This window comes from Lichenostomus cassidix, chromosome 15 (assembly GCF_008360975.1).
Source record: "Lichenostomus cassidix isolate B80296 chromosome 15, HeHo_3.0, whole genome shotgun sequence".
In the NCBI taxonomy this organism is placed as follows: Eukaryota; Metazoa; Chordata; class Aves; order Passeriformes; family Meliphagidae; genus Lichenostomus; species Lichenostomus cassidix.
Window position 1 is genome coordinate 9104622 of NC_139496.1, and position 21736 is coordinate 9126357.

A 21736-nucleotide genomic window follows, 5' to 3' on the forward strand; every position below is an offset into this window, starting at 1 on the left:
CCAATCTTCTGCATCACCTTCAAAGGCAGCAGTGGCCAAAGAATTTGTGCATCAGTGAAGGTGGTTTCAGTGATGAGGAGCATTGTGTAAATACTTCCAGTTCTTTTATCCCAGGCCAGCAGCATGGTGCTGGGACACAGCTTCCCAAAAACTCTTCCCATGCACAAATACACAAAGGATGCACACACATCCTTCATGGACATGCCTTCATGAAAAGCTGTATTCATACAGACACAAAGTGACCTGCCTGAAGGAACACAGTTCTACAAACACTCTAAAATGTCTGTGTGAGGGCAAAAGTTGTTTCATGTTTATCAAAGAAAGTCCCATGAAAACGCAGCAGGATGGCTGAGCCAGGCCTGCCACAGGACTGCGCTTTCCCAGAAAGTGTCTTTACAAGATGCAATGGCACATTCAGGATTTTACCTGGGACATGACTTCTAGTGACCAGCTGTCAGTCATTGTGATGGGCTGGGTTGGGTTAGCAGGGATTTTACTATCCTTCTCTGAAGGTCTGAGCAGTGTTGGTCCAAAGACAGTGGCAAGATTATGCAGGGACATCTTGTTCACGCTTTCCCTCTCAGCAACCCTGGGAGGATAAACAATGCACAAGGCAGACCTTTATAAATATCTGAGTTTTATAAATCAGAAACTGAGGCAAAAAGTTTAAAAAATTTGCCCAAGGGCAGAAAAGTCTGCAGCAGAAACACAAGTAAAGGTCAGATTTCCTGGATTTTAATCCAGAATCTCAATCACAAAATGATCTTTCATGTCTCCAGGGACAGTCTCTGGTATGTACAACATACTTAGCAAATCAACACATTGGGCAAGCATTAAGGCAGCTTATTGCATTAATATCAAATGCATGGAAATACTTTTTCACAGTTACAACCACATTACAAAGACATAGAAAAAATCAGAAAGACTTGACTAAAAAAGGAATTGACAATTGCAGTTAGGCAAATGCTGGAATTTTAAAAATAGATTAAACTGGATTTCAGACACCTTCTGAGACAGGGCTCTCTGGACCTTAAATATGGCTAAAGCTTCACAGTTTATAAAAAGCATTTCCTATCTTTGTATCCAGATGCAGGTGCAGTCTCAGTGACACTGCAGCAGGAATTTGAATTTGTGATAGATAAGCCCTGACTCTTGTTATTCCTTTCCTCCAGTTCTAATCCTTTTTCAGTATGAGTGGGAATGGAATTCAGGATTTACTGCCTCACTAAGTGAGTATGAGACAATAGTTATCTGATGAGCATTCACAGCAGATCAGCAAATACTTCTTCATTTCTGTGATTCAGCAGAAATTTAAAGAGAAGGCCTCACTTTTCAAAATATGGATGCTTTACACATTAAATGCATGTCTCAAGGAACCACATATTACCTTTTTAAATGGTCCAGAAGGAAAAGGAATGTCACAAGGTTGGGTTCTGGAAGTGACAGCAACAGATTCAACATACAGCTCTCCTTTGCAACAGGATCTGAAAGTGCTACAAGACAGAGAACAAAACATCACCACAGGCAGCGAGTGGGAATCTGGCTGACTGAGCTATGTCCCAAACCAGCCAATAGGGATGGTCCCAAAAGGACTTTGCTCACATCATCATAGGCTGGAAGGTCAGGGTTGCACATTAATACCCCACAGCATCTCGTTCCTTTATTTCACAAATGCATTCAGAACCCTTTTTTCTCAAGCAGTTCAAGTGCTTTGAGACTTTAAATATTGATGTTTTTCCCTGCATCAGGATGAGGTACATATCCCCCTCCCCTCCAAAGGGGGCTTCCCTGAAGCCTGCCTGTGCAGTCAGCGTGCACAGTCCCAGCAGGCAGGCTGGCATTCTGTCCTGAGCCTATCCTTCAGAAACCTGGGCCTTTGCAGCTTGCAGAAGAGCATGGCAATTGCCCATATTCCACCATGTGGGAAGGCGATGCCATTCCAACGCTCCATTCTGAGCTCCATTCCACTCCCCTCACAGCTTGTTCCAGGCTTCAGTCCAACACTATAAATACAAGTATTATGTTGCTTTAAGAGCATAATGGAAAAGTTTCCGTTATCAAAGGCTCCTTGTGCTGCACCTACCAATGCCTTCAGCAAAGTTGGGGTACAGCTCATCTGTAAAGAGGGGTTCTGGCAGCTCCCGGAAGTACAGTTTGAGGGTGCCTGCAATGGCATTAACATCCATCTCGCTCATCATCACCGACACATCCTTGTTATCTGAAAGAGGGGAGAGCAGACACAGGGTATAGGAACTGCTGGCCTTGCATTCCTTCTTTTCCTTGCTTTGGGTCTGTTTATCTTTTGTCTCTGCCCAAATAGCTGAGAGTTTTCCTGTTTACATTTCTCCAGATTACACGAGCAACCTTCCAACTGAGAAGTGCTGCACAAATGACTGCAAACACTTCATTGCTTTACATCAAGCCAGGGAACTTCACTCTCCCAGAGTTCACTGTGCTGTGCCAACGATCCCAGCCTGATCTGGCCAAGCCCCACTTGACTGTATTTACATGCATTTCAGCTTTTATTACTGACAGCAGTTGTTAAAATTATTTTCCTTGAGTGAGAATCTCTACTTCTACATGCTTCTTGGGCAACGTAAGATTAAAAATAGCACAGCCACCTGACAGGGAGCTCAGGCAGGTTCTCACAGAGCAAAGGAAAACATGAGACACAAATACTTACTGACATCAAAGGCAGCTTTCAAAGCCTGGATGTCGGTCGCAACCCCAGAGACGCGGTAGATCCCCACCTCCTCCATCCCACGCCGCTCGATCTCCTCCACGCACTGCCGCACAATATACGGCACCTTTGACCTCTCTCTCCTGAAGAAAGGCAGACAGTAGAGTTCACTTCAGCCCAGCCCTCAGTGCCTGTTCCCAGCCAGCCACCCAGGACAACTAAAAGCACCCCAACATTTCCCTGTGCAAACCTTTTCAGGAAAATGGGGTGGTAGGAAGTCTGAGCAGGCAGTCAGGACTGAGCTGAAAAACTCCTTTCAAGACTGGAAAGGGTTTTCTCACTGTCTCAGCCTGGCTTTGGCTGTTCTGCAGCTTCCCTGAGCAATTGAGCTCCTGGCCAGGTCCCAGTGCCCCTAGAGCCTTTGACTCTGCCCAGGTAATCTGAGGATTCCCAAACAGTCCTTGGATACATAGCAACTCTGTTGCTTTCAAATTGCTTTAATTCCATGGGGAGGAAATACCACACTTCCCAAACCATACAACAAACAAGCAGGTTTCTGCTGGCAAATGACTCATGACAAAAGATCATGGGTTAAAATAATACAACGGGATCCAAAGACCTTGAACCTTTTTGATTATGGAAAGGAAACATCACTGTTCAGTGGCTCTGGAAATTTTTGACCATGTCAGCTAACTACAGAGAAGGCAAGGGAGATTTCCGGAATTCAGAGGAGTGATAGTTTACTTTCAGTAGACAGCCTGTGTGCACACTGGTTTTTATCTCTGCAAAAAATGAAGCTTAGAGACTGTAAAGCATCTCCTGTCTGCAGCCACATCTACACTATTACACTAGTGGAGCAGGCTGGACTGCCGAATCTCTCATGGGGGACACAGGCAGGAGCACCCCATGGCCAGCTGTCTTTCTAAAACACAAGAGAGAGAAACATGACCCATCAGCTCACTTGGTGACAATGGCGATCTTGACCCCAAACACGCCCGTCTGCTTGCGGGACGGCATCCTTTTCAGGCTGAACTCCCGACTGGTGAACTTCACCGACAGCTTCACTTCCACCTGAACCAAAGGGAACAGCTGTTACTTTTTAAACATTTTCTTTTCTTTTTCATGCTGCAATGAAGAGCTAAGAAATAAAGCCTATGGGAGGCACGGAAGCAGAGTTAATTTCTGTTCGCCACACTTACCCCATTCATTGAGATGACTGTGCGCTGCCAATCTTTGTCCTGCAGTGCCTGCGGGTCCAGCTGGAAAACAGAAGTTATCCATGAGCTAGGAACAGCCTTCAGATGAGCAACGCATGATCACTTTTACCTAGTCATTTCTTTTCCATGGGAAAACCTACACCCCAAGGTTTCCCTGGTTTCAGGGAAACCAGGTTTTGGATATTGTGCGGTTCTCTAAACAGGGCTGATGAAGGTCCATATACATGGAAAATCCAGCAACACATGAGCAGTGTCTGGTCAACGATAAAGGCAACCTCAGGGAGCACAGTCTATGTTTGAATTGGCTGAGCAATCATGCAAAGTTGTCCTCCTTCAACCAGCTTACTCCTTTGCATTTCTATTTGAGCACAGATGTAGGAAGAACACCTGGCCCTGCCATTGCAAGAATTGATTAAACAAACAAGTTCTGACCTCCCATTTTCAGCTTTGCTTGATCTCTTGAGTGGGCAGTCATGAGGCTGGGGAGCAGCTGACTCAAGTGCTAAAACATCACCCAGCAATTCTAGTACTGCCTGGGAGAGCCCAAATACATCTGAATGCCTCAGGAGTGGCACTCAGCTCCAGGGAGACTGGCAAGAGGGAGGACGAGCTGTCTGCCTGGGGGTTTGATCAGCAATCGGAACCAGCCAGAGCAAGAATTCAGTGCCTCCTGAGACAGCTTTGTAACACTTGGCTCTTGAACACAGAGGCACAGTAAGACCAGGAGGAGGTAACTGCAGCAAACTTTCGAATTTGCTGCTGTCAGCAAACAGACAGTCATAACCAGAGCTGCTTTGCAACACAGCTCCCCTCTCACCGAGCCCTGTGCAGAGCCAGAGAGCTGTGGCAGGGGAGGGAAATGCTGGAACAATGGCAGCTGCAGGAGATTCTGGAAGAGCTTAGACACAGTCATGGTCACACTCAGATCATCAACAGAGCAGCCCAGTGCTGCTGATAGCTACAGAGACAAGCTCCCATGCCCTTCCCACTTCCCAAAGAACAACAAGCAGCAGAGAGGAAAGTTCCTCCCTGCTTCCTCCCACTGCAGAGACCCCAGGCAGCAACAGAACCAGCAAGCGAGGCCAACCTTATCCCTGCGCACTCTGTTACGGACGTGAGCCCACAGCGAGATGCTGCCAGCACACACATGCTTCCCTGCTGAATTGGACCGGCTCCTGTAGGTGCAACTCCGGCAGAAATTCCTGAAGGCCCCTTGTAAGGAATAGTCAGCAACCAACAGCTCCCACATTTTGGGACTGTGCAAAGGTCCAGGAGGCCAATGGGTAGCAATGCTTGGCTTCAGTGCCTCAGCGACCCCGAACACAAGACTGCTCGCCAAGGGGGTTTGCTTTTAACTCCGGCAGAGCAGATCCGCCCCCGCCTGTGGGGCTGGCCAAGGGCCACACGAGCTGGCCAGTTTCTAGGCTGTTCTACCCTGAACTTCCGTGCTGGAAGTTCGGTTTCTTTCAACAACTACATTCTTTCCCAGAATCAAGAGGAAACCATTTCTGAAGTGTCTGGTTTCCTATGAGGAGCAACCATGCACAGTATTCCTGAAAGCTTGATCTCCAGCTCTAAAGTCATCTGGTTAAGCTGCCAAAATGGCCCTGCTGATGGACACAGTCACAGCCAATCCTCTTGCTGGGAACCAGTTTTCCATATGCTTTTAGAATGTAGTCACTGAGTGTATTATTATTTATAGCATGGAGAGAAAGCTTAAGACTAAAGGGGAAAAGAGGGTTTGAATATTTGCCAAAAACTTTAAAGGAAGAGTCCAGCAGAATCCAGTCACAGTTTGTTTAAGCTAACAGGTATTACTGGTTATGTCTCAGTAATGACCAGGGAATTCCCACCACTGCACCAAACAAAAGTAAATAAATAGCTGTTAAAAAATACAAGCCAAACACCATCCCGCTCTGTCTCATGAATGACTTTCACATGCAACGGACAAGCAGAAGCAGAGTGCTGGAGCTGAGAACTTGCAAAGACTTTTCCTTGCTGGGGCTGATAGCTCACAGAGACTTTTCCTTGCTCAGTAACTGCTGGGGCTGAGCCAGGACTGTGAGTAAACCCTCCATGTACCTGCTGCTGCCTCTTGCTCCCTTGTCTCTGAACTCTGCTGCAGAGCTGGCAGGACCCCTGCACTCCCTCCTGCTGTTTGACTCCTGCTGGAGAATGCCTTGTGCTGAATGGGGACAGCCAGGGAGAACAGGCACCAGGGCTGGCGGACCCAGTCAACCCTGCACAAATCACTGGCAAAAACAACAGCAAAAGAAAAATCCCCTCCAAGGTGCTTTCTAAATAACAAAGTAAAACCATGGAAGCTATTAAAAGAGCAAAGCTTGAATAAGCTCTCAGCAACACTGAGTGAGACAGGAAGATCAGGTCTAACAGTCTGGTAAGTCACAGTAGGATATAACAAAGTCAACAGGAAACCAAGAACTGTCATTGGGACTTCACCCAAGCTTCAGTCCTGGTCCTAACTGATGACTGACCTTCTGAGGTCAGCAAGAGCAACAGAGGGAAAGGACAGCTGGAGCAGGCAGGGACAGAGCACATTGAGGACAAAGAGTTAGTTAGAGTGATGCTCCAGCACAGAGGACAAATGGGGCCATGCTGTCTTCTGACCTGATTTGGAGATCAATGACCTGAAAGAAAGAACACGGAGTAGAAGAATGCAATCCACGGCCAGCATGGCAAAGGGAGGCAGCTCCGAGCAAGCTGTGCCAGCTCAAGCAGGGGAGGCTCTGTGCAATGGCTGCCTCTGCATTTGACAGTGGAATTTACTGTTCCTCTACACAGTTGCTTGGTTTGAGTGTCCTGCCCCAGCTCCACTGAAACAGAGCCATTGTGCTGTTTCCAAGCCCTATGCAAATAGGACAGACCTGCTAAAACCCTCACTGACTGTATTGCATGGGCTTGTTTGCACAGACACCACCAAAAGTTCATGCTGAACAGGAAAATACAAAACAACCACTCTGTCTGTTTGCTGCTGCCTCCAGTCCCCTTGTGGCCTGTTCTTTAGTATTTACAGTGGCAAGCTACAGCCCCAAATTCACTAATGAATCAAGCCAATACCTCTCTGTATCCTGCCTAAAACACAATAGAACAAAGCAGCTCAGCGCCACAGGGGGCTCTGAGTGCAGGTCTCTGGCTCTTGTAGCAGCTCAGCATGGAATTCAGACAGGGTACAGCAGTCAGAAAAGGCTGAGAGTGCACAGCAGAGTGGTGAGAACCTGGAAAAAGGCAAACTGGGGATGCTGATCTGGCAAATGCAAGCCAGGCACTAGGAAGGGTGTCTGTGCTCTGCCCTAGGAAACCGCCACAGAGAGCTTGATCATGATTTCTTTTTCCAGAGAGAAAAGAAAACATGCAGAAGGAGGGAAAAACAAAGAAGCCTCACTGGAAATTAAAGAGCAAGGACTGAGGAACATTAAGGTTAGTGTGTTTTATATATTCATTCACATTACTTCTTCCCTTTATTAAATCCCCCTGGCAACTTTACACTCCATCAACTTTGAATTGTAACTGATGTGACATACATGTTGTCAGAGTCTCACTGCTGGCTGGAAACTCCCAGTCCTGCCATAACCTCATTCTTCTCACAGCTCCCTACTGACAGGTTAATCTTTCCCACTATCACCCTTTAGCCATGACCCATGCCTTCTTCATTTCCCCCCTATTTTCATTGCTGGGACAATGTTCTGCTTCAGCAAACTGCTTAAACGAGCTTGAGCGAGTAAAAGGCTTCCGAGTTGACACTTGGGAGGTACAGCATGGGACAATGTGGTTTACACGGAAAACAACTTAGTGCCTGAAATAGCCGTAGGCACTGCTATGAGACATCCCAGATAATTAAGATAAGAGTGACTGTTTTGCAAGGCAACAGAGGAATGGTGCTGCTCCACAGAATGAATGATCTAAGGTCACATCCTCCCTGATTTTCCAGCACTGCCATGAGGGAGAAGGAAATATTTTGCTTGAGCTGATCATGCAGAAAAAGAAAACAACAAAGGAAAGAGCATTTCTAGGAGGCACCAATGGGAGGAGCCATATCACAGGATGAAGTATTTCACTCATGCAGTCTGTTCCCAAGGCAGAGGCCGGTCGTGCTGACAAATGTGCCCACTTAGGTACAGAGTCTCAAAGCCAAGAAAAAGGCTGCTGCACTCCAAACATGGGCATGTGTATGCCACGTGAAGTGTAAAATTCAAAGAGCCAAAGGGCCAGCCCAAGTGCTAAAAATGGACTGCAAGGTAACAACAAAAAGAAAAACCCAGGGTGCCCACAATGAGACTAGCTTATGCCTACAGCTGAACTATGCCTCACGTTTCCTCGTATAAGGTGATGTCCATTCCTTCCTCCTCCAAATCCCCCAATAATTTCAGTCTCACAATGCACCCACGAATAGTATTTCTCATGCCTGAGGTGCACCAGAAGCTCCCGGACACGTGTGCCAGTCAGTTCAACACTGCACACCCAGCACGGCTGTGCCCAGGTCTGGTGAGGACTTCACTTCTACATTTACAGGAGGTTCTCCCACATTAAAATCTGATGGGTTTATGTTTCAGAGACAAAACTTGCAGATTGGCAGGAATGAAGCAGCTCTTGCATGTGGCTATAAAGACAGGCAAATAAAATATTCCATAGGAAAAGAAAATATGAGCAATGGGAGCTATTAAAATTGCTGCCTATTCCTGGAAACTTGTGACTACGTAGACCAATTTCCAGCCTTCCTTCCTCCACTGCCGTAATGTAACGGAGAGATTTAATAAACATTTTCACAGCCAAAACAGTCCTCGTCTCCTTGATTGTCTTCATCATTGAGGCTCAGAATTTGGTGAGTCAGAATTCCCAGTAGTGGGAAGTTGCATATTTACAATAATACATGGCTTAACAATACACTGCAATTTAGCCAACAGAGAAACTTCTCTGCTTTTATCAACAGGAGGATGCAGACATGACTCTTCATGTTCCCAGAGTTTCTAACGAAAGGGAATTTATGAAAAAAAAGCCCTTGTCCAACTTCAAAGGCCTTGCCTTTACACAGACAGACTTGGGCTGAATAATGACAGTGCACCAACAACAAACCAGAAAGCCCAGGATAAACTACCAACTCTACAGTAAACAAAACTTGATATAAAAGCACCTGGGAGAACATAGCCAACTTCAGCCACAGGCTGTAATCGGATTTTGTTGTTGCATTATTATGGTTTCTGAATAGAGAAATGGTGTTTTCTTCAAAAATAAAACTAAACCAAAGTCAAAATCTTTAATAATTTTTATCAATCCAAAGTCTTACCAGACTGTCATATGACTTCTCTTTGATTCAACAGTGTTTAAAATTTGTAATGGGACAGAAATCACTGAGAATTAAAAAGTTATTCCAGCAGTTCATCAAGGGTCTTTATAAATTGCAAAGGAGATTTACAGAAAGCAAGAGAACTTCTGCATGTGCCTTTTATGGTACAACAGAATGCAACTTTTGCACATTAATTAAAAACATCTTAATCCATTTTTTTCCTTTTTTTTTCACCTTCCCACTGTTTAGGTCTCTCCAAAAGAATCAAGATGCAATTAATATTCAATTGTCATCAAAGAGTATTTTTACTTACTAACTTAAGTATAAAACATATTTACAAAATATTCAATTGCTGTGCATAAAAATGCCACTCCTGTGAGAAAAAAAAAACCTGTTAAAATTGCAGAAGATTTTGGGTTTTTTTAAAATCACTGTATGTAAAATATTTGTAGAATTTAGCGGGTCAGTGATTTCTGGGTTCTCTGTTATGAGCACACAAATCTCCAGGGCATTTCAGGGCTGAAGGCTCACTCTTTTGTAGTTGCTCAGCTCCATGGAAAATAGCCTTTGTTAGCAGAAGGGACATGGGGATTTCTGGTCAGCCAAGACAACACTCAGGAGATACCCTGTGCTGGCATTCATTGATCTGCACACAAGTTCCCTTCCAAATCCCACCACAAATCTGAGACAAAAGCTCTCCCAGAAAACAGGAGAGAGGGAAAGAAGAGGCCTTGTCAAAGTCGTTTAGGCAATGAACCCTGCCAGAGCAAAGGTGGGGTGTGATCCCACAGGCCATCATTACCCCAGACTGCTTCTGCAATCCCACAAATGGTCTTGGCCTGCATGACTGTCACTCCAGTGCCAGAGAAAGCTGTAATCCACAGGGAGATGGACAGCCAGACGTGAATGGAGGGGAACTGGTGAGATCTTTAAACATACCAGAAAGGAAAACATATCTAGGCAGAGTGTCTGTTCTGTTCAACAGCCAGTCTAACACAAAGAATGTGTCCTCAGAGCAGGCATTTAAACACCTTCCTAAAGTTGTGGAAAGACAGTGCAACAAACTGGAACAAGATGGGGACATACGTTCCCCATGTTATCCTCCACGGATAGCCTGATTTCTCCTACATCCAGCTTTAGTGCTCTATCACACAGCAGCCCCCCAAGAGCAGCAGCCCTTTGCAATCATCACCTCCCCACTGTATTACAAATCTGCCACACGAAGTGTCCCAGACCAATTGTCAGCAGTAGAAATGTTCCTCGGATGGTGCCTGCTGTCATGGACACCACACTCTGGACATGGCAGTCACCAGGACAATCAGCCTGTTCCAGGGCCTCGCCAAAACATCCATCAACTTCCAGCACCTACACGTGGCAGCCTTTCTGCACATGACTTACAGAGGGGAGAGCATATTCTTGCATCCTTCTGTCACAAATGGAGCATCCTCAACAGTGCCCAAAACCCAGGGGCAGTGCAGTTCCTATACACTGCTCTAGAAGTTTTGAAGTTAATGGGAAAATGAGAGATCAAAACAGGCAGCTGTTCCATAAGGGTGCTGAAGCAGGCATAAGGCACAAAACAAGAGGGACAAAGCTCCTGATTTCCTGCCTGTGAATCAAACTATGTACCTCACTATCTGGAGGAAAATCTTCAGTGCTGAGACAATCAGAAGGCAGAAAAACACCTCAGGGTTGAACTCCAGGATTCAAAAGTCCTGTGATGTTCTGCAGCAAGGGTATCAGGAATGAGTTCAGCACAGTCTTACCTGGATCTGTCCCTTCCCCATTATGCGATCTGTGCTCTCTCCATCCTCTTTGGTGAGCTTGGTTTTGTTGTAGCACTTTTCATAGCACAGAATGCGCAGTGTCTGTGAGCCCTCCAGCTCAATCTCGAACTCCTGCAGGGCACCAGGAAAGGAAAGAGCAATGGCTGCATCACAACAGGACACCAGTCTCAGAATAATCACTGTAGTCTCCTTAATACTCATAAGAAGAGTATTTAAGGACTGGCCAAAACCGCCTCCCTACTAGAATTGGTCTAGAAATAAGCTGAAATTGTATTTTGTATTTATAAGGTGGTCAAATCAGAGACTAAGATGGTTCACTTCTTAGGTTTGACAGGTCTCAGCAAAGCATTATTCAAATACACAAATTTGCTCACCTTCCTTGTAAAAAATTTTGCTCACCAGCAGGTCTAAGTTGGCTGTAAACAGGCAAAATGTCTATGGCTAATTCTTACCCTGCTCAACAAATAAACAAAACCACCTCCTTCAATATATTTTTACTCGCCTCTTCAAAAAAATAAAGCATGCATCTGTTTAAAAGATTAAATAATGGACAAGAATCATTTGTATCAAAGCATTTAACTACAGCTAATCCAAGAGAAAATCTTCTGCAAGGTCTGAGAGTCAAATGAACGTGGCAGACAAGTGTTTTATGAGAAGCAGCACATGCAGCACAAGTGCTGAGCATGCAGCAAACTCTTCCATTGGCAGGTCTTCTGCCCATCATGGGTTGATGTTTGTCACATGGAACAAGTCACATCAAGAAAAATCACACCTACCTCATTCCAGTTGGGCTCCGTGGTGTCTCTGTAAACTCTAGTTTTGGCCTTGTTCACAAAATAACCAAAAGAATCCACCTCTAATGTGCAGTACAAATCTGAGGAGGGGAGATAGGGACAAAAACTTTAAAAAACATCTAGAATATCTAGAATCCCCTAACTTGCATTCATCACTTTCACGGTGTCTTAATGTCCATAATCTCTGTATTAGTACTAGTAACACCATCTCATACAAGTCTCATCATTTTGATCAGCCCAGCTGTCCTTAATTTGATCCTTCTGTCAAATCATTCCCCTGAATTTTAACACTTTTTTCATCACAACAAAAATTCTGGATGGCAGAGAATGCTTTCTATTCTTTTATTGTAAAACAAAATAGAGCTGATAGAATTCAAGGATGACTTGTTTCTGAACAGCTGGGTAATCAGCAAACACTACTTAAAACTCAGACTAGGCCAGAAAATAAGTGCAGTGTTCAATCCTTGATGGTGATCTTCCTGGAAGTTAAGAATAGGAACTTCCAGTTTCCCAAAACACCTCTCCTCCTCACCATCATCACAGATGCTGCAATCCATGCCCAGCTGTCCCAGTACATGGCTTATCTCACCCTTATCAGTATCCCTTGTGGGTCACAGAACTGCAACTCACTTGAGCTTTGCTTGAATCCCGTGGCAGAGTGGACAATGACATTCAGGAATCCATAGAGACCTGGGGATTCGTCATCTGTACAAAAGACCCAAGGAATTTCATTACATTCACAGTGGAGCCGAGAGCAAAAGAGGGATGACACTGATACTACACAGGTTAATGAGCACAGGGTGAACTGTCCCCAAGGATGGCAGGAGCATGTAAACAGCCACTTCAGCAAGACAGGAGACTGTTCCAGGGTTGCTGCAGGTGGCACCTGTAATACCTACTGGCACTGGGGGGCTTTTACAGTGACAATTCTACAATCAGCAAGACAGCATGGAAGAAATTCAAAGGCTAAAAGGTAAATTATAGAGGCTAAGTCTACTCTAGCAGATTAAGTAGTAATTTTGGATGGTCCCTGACACAATTTTGGCCATCTAAAATGTTGTGTTGTTCCAAAGGATTCTCAGACATAGTTCGAGGCTAGGACTCCATCTGGCACTCCAATACCTTGCATGACAGCACAAAAGCAAGGACCATTTAATAGTCAATTAATATATACTGAAGGATGCTTGCAACCTGTAGCAAAAGGGAACAGTAAGAACAGTTCTAGGGGAAAGCAAAAATCAGGCAGGGGGAGAGTTTCACTGCAGCTGCACCATGTGAAAGCAAAACCCAAAGGTCTTACCTTCTTTATTAATAGTGAGGGGAATATTGTGGACTGTCTGAAGCTTCACACAGGAATTTGTCAGCATCTGGAGCTCCACTGATGTGAGTGAGAAGCTTTTATAGCCTGCCAGGGAGATTGAAAGGGGGTGAGTAAAAACTCCAAGGAGAGGCTGGATGCATTACCCTCCTCCTGGGCACACATGGGACTGTGCTCCCTGGGCACTGTTCAGTGGCAGCACTGAGGCACTCAGGGCAGTACTGCTGCTGCAGCCCAGCTCTACTGGGGCCATATTTAGTTACTGTTCCGAAAAAAAGGTCTCAGGATGGTTCACAGGAAATAGAAGGGTTCATAGTTCATTGCAAAGCCAAAAGCACCATGCCAAAGAAGTAACTAGATTTCTTTTGAGTGGCACCAGGTAAAAGGGTGTGGCTCTTCTCTCTCCCTGGAATTGCACTGAGCTCTGATCTCTAGGGTAAATGGGAGAATCTCTACACACATTTACTTACTAAGTGCTGTCCCTACATATTCTCCACAAGTTGCCGCAGGCAAAAATCCCCCAAACAGCTCAGACAGGAGACATCCGTATTGTGCTGTGGATTTCAGTGCAGATCTCTGTTTAGGCAGGGAAGCCTGTCCCACACCTCATCCTCTGGACCCCTGCTCTCTTAAGATTACAGTGTTTGTACCAATGACAGCTGAGGGATACTCACATTTCTTCTGCTGCTCCCGGATGTTCTCCCTCCACTCTGCCCTTTCATAGTCCGATGAAATGAGGAATGTGTAACTCTACCCAGCAGCACAGAAGAAAGGGTATGCATTAGTCTGATGCACCACTGAGGGCTGGGCCTGCCTGTTCCACCCCTCCTCCACTGCAAATTGTTGGATACACGGTCCTGCTGGCACTCCTGCCATTTGTCCTGCATCACAGCTCTGTCAGGGCAGGCATGGCTCTGGCAATGTGCCCATGGTACCAGCACAGACAGCCACAGCTCACAGAGCCCCACCCCGCCAAGGACAGCTGTGGCCCTGCATCAGTTCCCATGGCAGCTTGTGCTATTCCTCACAGCAGCTGCACCAGGAATGCCAAAAACTCCAGCACAGGCCTAGACACTGATGAAGCAGTGACAGTCAGGAAGCAGTGACCAGCTCATGGATTTTCACTGAGCAGTAACACACTCTTGTGAGACTCCTTTGCCATGTGCATGGGAAGGCCATGGTGAGAGGTTACAGCACTGCCAGAGCAGGGAATACCCCTGGCAGAGGATGACCCTGGCAGGGGCAGCTGCAGGCCTGAGGACACTGCCCTGAGTGTGCTAAGCCTTGCAGCCACAGGGTAGTCTAGAAGACAGCTGCTGCAGAGCTGGATCTCAGGTGAAGAACTTCCTATTGCTCTACCAGGACTGGTGCTGAGATAGGGGATTTATTTCTATGGTTATTACTCAAATGTGCTGTAAAGACACCCAGTTGAGGCCACAAAGCCCTCCCTGTGCAGGAGCATGTCCAGTCACACACACAAGCCCCCTGATCTCTGGACACTGAGGGTAACAGGGTGTGCTCTCACCTTGCCGTTGCGATTGTGTACTCGGAAGGCCATGTTGGGAGACATCAGCAGTAGGAGGGATTCCTGCTCCGAGAGCTTCTTTTTTAACCTCTCAATGACCTTGCTGCCTTTATTGGCCCTCTGACGGGTGTGGGAGAGAGGGAGACAGAGGACATGTGTTATTCTCCAAACCTGCCCCCATTTACAATAACAGCTATTTTGAAATCTAGAGTCTCTACCCTGTGAGTAGGTAAATGGCACCAGAGCAGAAGAAATGCTGTCAACAGGATCCACGGGGCTCCCAGCTGCTCAGAAAGGTGTTATCTGCAGTATCTCTACGCTTGGACTTGTTACACTTCACCCTGTTCCCCAATCCCAGCTGTCCCAGATGAAGTGCAGAGGTGTGTGGCCACTGTGCCAGCTGTACCCTGCATTTTCTGTTCCAGAGGCTGCAGCAACATCATGTCACTGGGCAGCCATAGCACTCCCAGCACCCTTAACTAAGGAGACTATATGGAACTTCTCTAGAAGCTGCCCGGAACTCTCCCACTCACCACCCACTGATCCATTTTCATCAGAGGTCCACTAAAAATACGTTTTTTCCTGGATAAAATCCAGTCCCAAACCCAGCCATGTGTATTGTTTAGCACTGATGCACCAAAGCACGTATCTTAGACACCTGCAACTGGTGAGTAAAAGGATTCCACAGAGTGTTCTTTCTAATATCTTACTTTTTCCAGGAAGTACTCTTTGAAAGCCAGCCAGGGCTGAGAAGCAAAAGTGTGTTCTTTGGAAGTGTGGGGAATAATATTCTCATGGCATGATCAATGTTATTCATATCCTGCTCTACACACCATGGGTGTTCAAACTCATTCCTCTTTTAGGCTCCAGGAAGGTTTGGGAAACTCTCAGAAAACATGTCTTGCAAGCAAAGAGAAGCCTGGGCCAGAGACACCATGTCAATGTCAGACTGTCCAGTCAGCATAATTGCTGTTTTCCATATATTTGCTAGTACTTTGACATCAGTGAAGTAGGAAAAAGCTTCAAAGGCATGACTGAGCCTGCTGAAATTCAAGAGCACATGGCTCCTGACCAGATTCACTGGTAGGATAACAATTAAACAGCCAGAAATTGGCAAATAACACTCCCAGTCCTTCTCATGTCTGCAGCATAAGATCCCTGCCCTCCACATGGAAGCTCGTAAGTGGTTTCACTGAGTAGAGGAGCTGCTGGGTATAACTACAGGGTCTTTTTGTCTCTGCCTCCTCACAGGGCAGCATCATCAAAGCTGTGCACAGGGATGAGCAAAGCACCTGGCTATCACAAGCTGCTGCTGAACAGCCTGCTGTAGCCTGACTCCCCACACTGTGCAGCCCTGGGAGAGCTGCTGCCACCAGCACCTTGTCTGCACTGCCATGGAGTGCTCAACCCCTTTACCTTTTCCCGCTGGATGTCATTCTTGATCTGGGATATCTTGATCTTCATGGCATCCAGTTCCTCATCAGGTACCAGTGGGATATTGGGCACTGCCTCAGACTCATCCACCATTTGGAAACTGAGGTCAGTGAGAGGGATGTACCATTTGCAGTCATATTGTTGGCTTTTTCTGAAAGGCAGAAGGTCCAGCCCTTTTACTATTACTGATGTCTGGCAACACTCACTCCTCTTTCCCACAAGTCCTTCCCTGCTATAATGTATAAGATATGGGCCCAACTTTACAGTGATTCCCACATGGAAGAAGTCTGGCAAAAGGCTGCTTTCCAGCAAGACAGCCTAGCAGGGCCAGCAGCTGGTACAGCACATAACAAGGCAACTCATTTTGTTATCTGGTTCTTTTCATCCTAAGAAACCATATCCATCTCCTGCAGACCATTTCAGTCCTGTGTGCTCTCTCTTTGAAGCCTCTGGTGAGGCAAAGTTCTAAAGTGGTGCCACACCTGTGACCTGGCAACCCCTTGGGATCTGAATTCGGGTCTCTCCTGCCTGAGCAGGGGCCCAGTGGGGCAGATGAGCCAACGGATAGAAACCTCTGTGTAATCCAATCACGGAAGAGAAAATAAAATTCACAGCTGCCATTCTCCAGGGATTTCACCAGGATAAGCAGATCACTTTTTTAATGTTTTATGCCATTTATTCCCCCTTCACCTCTACTGTCAGGAACATCCACTATTGGGAATGTCCCACTCCTCTGAAGGTTCATTCCTCACAAGTACGTGCTTTGGAAAGGGCAGGCATAACTTCTTGCTTGAGGAGGGCAAGGAGATGAGAGGTCTCCCCAAGAAGAGCATTTACCAAATGAAGAGAAGCTCCACTAGAGGCAAGTACATTGATAATGGTTCCTTCCCCCTTATTTGTGAAATAGGTCAACAAAACTGTTTTTATAGCTGCACTTTGGGGTTGACACATAGTCTATTTACTGCACCTTTGCCATTTTTCTGTAAAACTGGTAACAGGCTATAGCTGCAGAGCCAAAATTAACAACCTTAGTCATAAAAGAAAGTGAAGAATGTCACCTATTAAAAGGAAGGGAAAGCAGAAAAATTAATTACATTTGTCCACAATATCAGCAGCTACAACATAACCTACTTTCCTAGGTAGACTCAAGAGTAGGGATGGGAATTAACCTTTTTTTAGGGGTCAGGACTTAGGATCTCATACAGTAAACATTCCTACCTTGCTGATCATTCCTTGTCTAACTACATCTTGTGGATTATGGTTACCCAGGTCTGGGGTATCTACATGCAACTAAAACTGCTGACTAAACCCAGGATTCTGTTGCAGCTGAGGGGCAAAGCACAAAGACCAAAAGGAAAACCTCACCCTCCAATCTGCTTCTTGAGCTTGGCACACAGGAAGAGATCAGTAAAAAGAAAGACATGACGTAGCTTGCGAGCTCCCTCCACCAGCTCCACCATGAAACTGTCCTTCAGCAGCTGCCGGTGCTGGGGAAAAAAAAAGAAAAAATGTTCCAGTGCAATAATGTTTCAGAGCTCCAAACTGGGCACAGGGGCAACACAGTCCTTACAGATGATTCCTACCAGAGAAACGTCAGTAAATTTGCCTAATTCAGAAAACTAAAAACTATTAAATATTCCTTGCTGTCAACTCTGCTCCCTGCTGCAGCTCACTCCCCCAGAGGCAGAAAGGGCCAGGCATCTTCTCCCCTGCTTAGTGCTGGGTCAGACTTCAGGCTTCTCTCCATCGCCTGTTCCTGAGCCCGAGTGTAATTTGTTGTGAGGCACTGCCCAGCTCCCTCGTATCAGAATCCCTGAACCCCTGCCAGTGGATCGTCCCCTCCAGAGCCAGCAGAGAGCAGCACACACCGCTTCTCCCATAGTCACTTCTCCGAGTCACTTCCCAGCCTCTGCATCAGCTTCAGCCACCCCAGCAGGGAGAGCAAAACCCTCCTCGACCCTCTCCTCTCCCATTCACAGCATGACTTTGTCAACATTAACAGCTGAACGCCATTGCTGCTCCTTCATGACAAGTCCTGTTAAGGGATAATTCCCCAACATGTATATCTGGCAAACTTCTCAACAGTCCCTTATCAGCCTGTGCTTTTTAATAGGACCACCTGGATGTACCCCCACCACATGCCTATTGAAATCTTCTTTATATATCATATAAAGATCACCCAAACCTAGAAGACACAAAGAAGCTGCACAACTCTGACATCTTTAATCCTCCTAGTTCTAGTGAGTTTTACAACCTCTGAAAGAAGGGGCACACATTGGTAGGCAGAAGCACTACTTTCCTAATGCCCTTATGGGGGGGGGGGGGAACTCTATAGTTAAAAGGCCAAAAGGCTGGAATGTTGGCACTTAGACAGGTGGCTGTATGCTGGCTGCAGTGACCACATCAGGAGTTTCATGCCCTGCTCTGTGCTCAGGTCCTCCACTCTGCCATCAGGATCAGCAGGGCTAAAGTGCACACCTGGAACAGATACCTCCCACTGATTTTCACACAGAAGTCAGGGCATTCAACTGTGGGCAAGTTTTATTTCCACCAATAACTGTCAGTATTGCCTCACTTCACAGCCAGTACAAGCAGGATCCATCAGCTTCCCCACACGTGCTAAGGTATGCTCAGGAACTCTTCCCTGACCTGTACTTCCTTTATTATTCCAGGTAAGAAGATGGTCCTCTGACACCACTAAGTGACATGTCACTCATCCCACATCTGCCTAGACAGCACTGTGGCTGGAGACAGGAGAATTCTGCTAACCCTGTCCAGGGCTAACCAGCACCTCCCCAGCTGCCTCACTGCCAGCCTTGCCCAGCCCCATGCCCAGGACTTGCCCCTGAGTCCCTGCTGCCCTGCCCCATGGCAACGATGGGAACACATTGGGAACACACCCACAGAACGGTCTCCACGAGGCAGCACCACGAGAGTAGCTCCCCTGGGCAAGGTCAGGACACCCACAGCAGAAGTGATGCCTCAGTTTTCTCAGGTGATGCCCCTTGTTTCTGTTTGCTGCATGACTTAACAAGCCCTGAACACATTCCCTGCTGAGGGTGTGGGAGTGCAAACCCCTGCGCTGCCTCTCCTTCCGCCTACCATTCTTCCCATCTTGGCTCTCCAAAATCAAAACAAACCACATCAGTCCTGAGCCCAGCAGGCATCATGGCAAGGAACACACGGCAAAGAAATGCCCTTGCAGACATAGATCGTTTCCACAGTCAGTCCCACAGCACCCTGCACTTTCTGACAGGGATAGGAGCCTGCATTTTTCTGTGTGCAGCTGCACAGCTACCTGAGAAAGCACATGAAGCAGTGTCGGCAGCATTACACAAAGGTCCTGGAAATCTGTGAGCAGAGCAGCAAAAGCTGCACCTTTCCCATAGCTGCAGGAAGCAAGGCTGCTCCCTGGCAGACAGTTGCACCATCTCTGGGCAGGACTCTGGGGAGATCTGGCATCCAGCAGTGATTCAGCTCAGAAAGGCCTATGCATATGTTAGTGTTTATTTTTAGGTGGGTGTGATCCTCCCGGCTTCTCCTCAGTGGTTTTGGAGAGAACTCCTGCCTGCACTAATGCCTTTGCTGCTGAGGGACACTTGAGCATGCCTTTCCCTCCTGCCTGGAGAGCAAACCCCAGGTAGGAAACTAGAAACACTAAGCTTTGAAAATAAATAAACAGGAGGAGGTATGTTGTCAGTAGCAAGAACACTCTCCACTCCTGCAAAGAATTTCATTTGGGAGCAATAATAAGCAGAGAAAGATATTTTCTGAGCAAGCCAAAACACTAATCTCAGGTTTCTAGATCTGATGCATATTAATTACACTGCAAATCAGCTCAGCTCCTCTGGGGCAATGAGAATAGCTGCTTGCTGCCAGCTCAACCTCTGCTCATTGTTCGTAGGTGTAAAGGTGTTCTCACAGCTTACTCATCTCTGCTACCCAGCAGGATGTGGCACTGTCCTTTCCCTGCCTGGCAGGGACATGGCACAGTCCTGACTTGACCTGAGTCCTGACACCTCTGCCAGGCAGTGTATGAGATGAGCCAGGGCCTCAGCCCAGCCCCCTGCTGAGAGCACATCTCCCCAGATCCCGAGCAGAAAGCTCAGCCATCTTCTGCCAAATGACTCAACAATCTTCACAGCTCCCACCTGGGGCTCAGGTGGCACTGGGTCACCCTGAGTTTATTTGGGTTAGCACTCCTGAGAACCAAATCCTCTGACTGACATAGACACAGTGGAACCCTGAGGCAGCAAAAAGTCCCACAAAGAGAGCTGGGTGGGAGAGGACAAGCCTGTACTTCCTAAGTTTGGCTGAAACAGAAGAGGCAAAAGGGGTGTATTCCAGTCAGTCAGAGGGAAACACTGAGCTTCCCTGACCTTTTATTCTTCGTATCTTCTTGCTCATGGGAGCTAGTTGGGAATGTCTCCCTCCAGCAAGCAGCAGGGGTGAACTGCCGCAAGAGCAACCAAGCATCTGGGGAGGAGAATACAGGAGAAAACATTTGTGGATCAAGTCAGGAAATCTCTCCTCACTACCAGCTTTCCTTGGAAAAGAGGACTTTTATGAGGGCTGAGCACAACAGGCATGCCCCAGACTGCTCAGCATCCGTGGGGCTGAGGAGGGGCACTTCCAGCAAAGGGGCACATCCTTTGCTGCAAATGAGTCATCTTGCTGGGAGGTTCAGCAGGTCAGAGAGAAACAATAAAAGGATTTCCCAATGGCTTACCAGATCCCTGCCAAACCCCACAGTGTGGGAGCAAAGGGCACCTTCCTGGACCTCCTGACATGAGTCAGCCCATCCTCTCCCACCCTGGGGGAGCCAGCAGCTCCCTCAGTCAGGGCTTGTGCCACTCAGAGGCTGTACCACCTCAGCTCTGCAGTTTTGGAACCAACACTTTGGTCAACTCCTCTCAACCAGGGCTACCAACAGCTATTCCTTTGGTGGCCTCCAGTTAAACAGGGTCTCCTGAAACACAAGGTCTTCTGGCTGGGTAATCCTGCTGTACATGACGTTACAGTAGCTCACGCGTGGGAAAACATCTCTCTACCTTGTTCTCAGAGTTACTCTGTTTGTTAAGGTTACCAAAGGTGCTGAAGGCTTCCTAAAATACCCTGAAAGGACACAGACCACAGAAACACCAAATAAACATCCAAGAGAACATAAGATTAGGGTGATAGGGAGGCAGTGGCAGGAGAGTGGCAGAGTGACTCCCTCTCTTTCACAAACAGCCCCCAAAACTGTCAGGTGTCCAGCACATGAGCTCAGCTCAGCTACAGAAAGATGTTCCAGGAAGTGTGGGTGAGAAGTCCCAATTTTGTTTTGTAATAGAGTGAATTAGGATCATCTTTAATCTCTCACACAAGGCCTGTGCTGATACCTTCAGTGGCTCTTGCAAAGCTCCTGTACTGGTGCAATGTAAGTTCCAAGTCTCTTTTCCAGGCCCTGCTTTTCTTTGCATGTTTTCATCTGCTTCTTCTCCCACCCACCTCAGTGCCCTGAACAAAAGAGCTCTCCCTGTACCTTTTCCAGTGCTTGCTTATCGTCTTTGGATTGCCTACTGCTGTCCTCCTCCTCCTCTTACCTCTGTCACTGAGCATCTTCCCCTCCTCTGCTACCAAGCTCACGACTACCTGTGTGCTCATCTATTCATCCTACGGTGTTTTTGTGCTGTTTGC

General features: G+C 46.8%; 1 protein-coding gene across 1 annotated transcript in view; it reads right to left on the bottom strand.

Moving 5' to 3' along the window:
- The window catches only part of BCR (BCR activator of RhoGEF and GTPase), a 98095-nt gene that overhangs the window by 7620 nt on the left and 68739 nt on the right, over nt 1-21736 (bottom strand). The window contains exons 10-23 of the mRNA XM_085075982.1: nt 17423-17544; nt 16040-16208; nt 14624-14743; nt 13773-13848; nt 13081-13185; nt 12411-12485; nt 11763-11860; nt 10966-11097; nt 3880-3939; nt 3642-3751; nt 2684-2823; nt 2084-2218; nt 1388-1493; nt 427-589 (exon numbers count right to left, since the gene is read on the bottom strand). Coding sequence (XP_084932108.1) covers nt 427-589; nt 1388-1493; nt 2084-2218; nt 2684-2823; nt 3642-3751; nt 3880-3939; nt 10966-11097; nt 11763-11860; nt 12411-12485; nt 13081-13185; nt 13773-13848; nt 14624-14743; nt 16040-16208; nt 17423-17544 — 1611 coding nt within the window. The remainder of the gene's footprint in view (nt 1-426; nt 590-1387; nt 1494-2083; nt 2219-2683; nt 2824-3641; nt 3752-3879; nt 3940-10965; nt 11098-11762; nt 11861-12410; nt 12486-13080; nt 13186-13772; nt 13849-14623; nt 14744-16039; nt 16209-17422; nt 17545-21736) is intronic.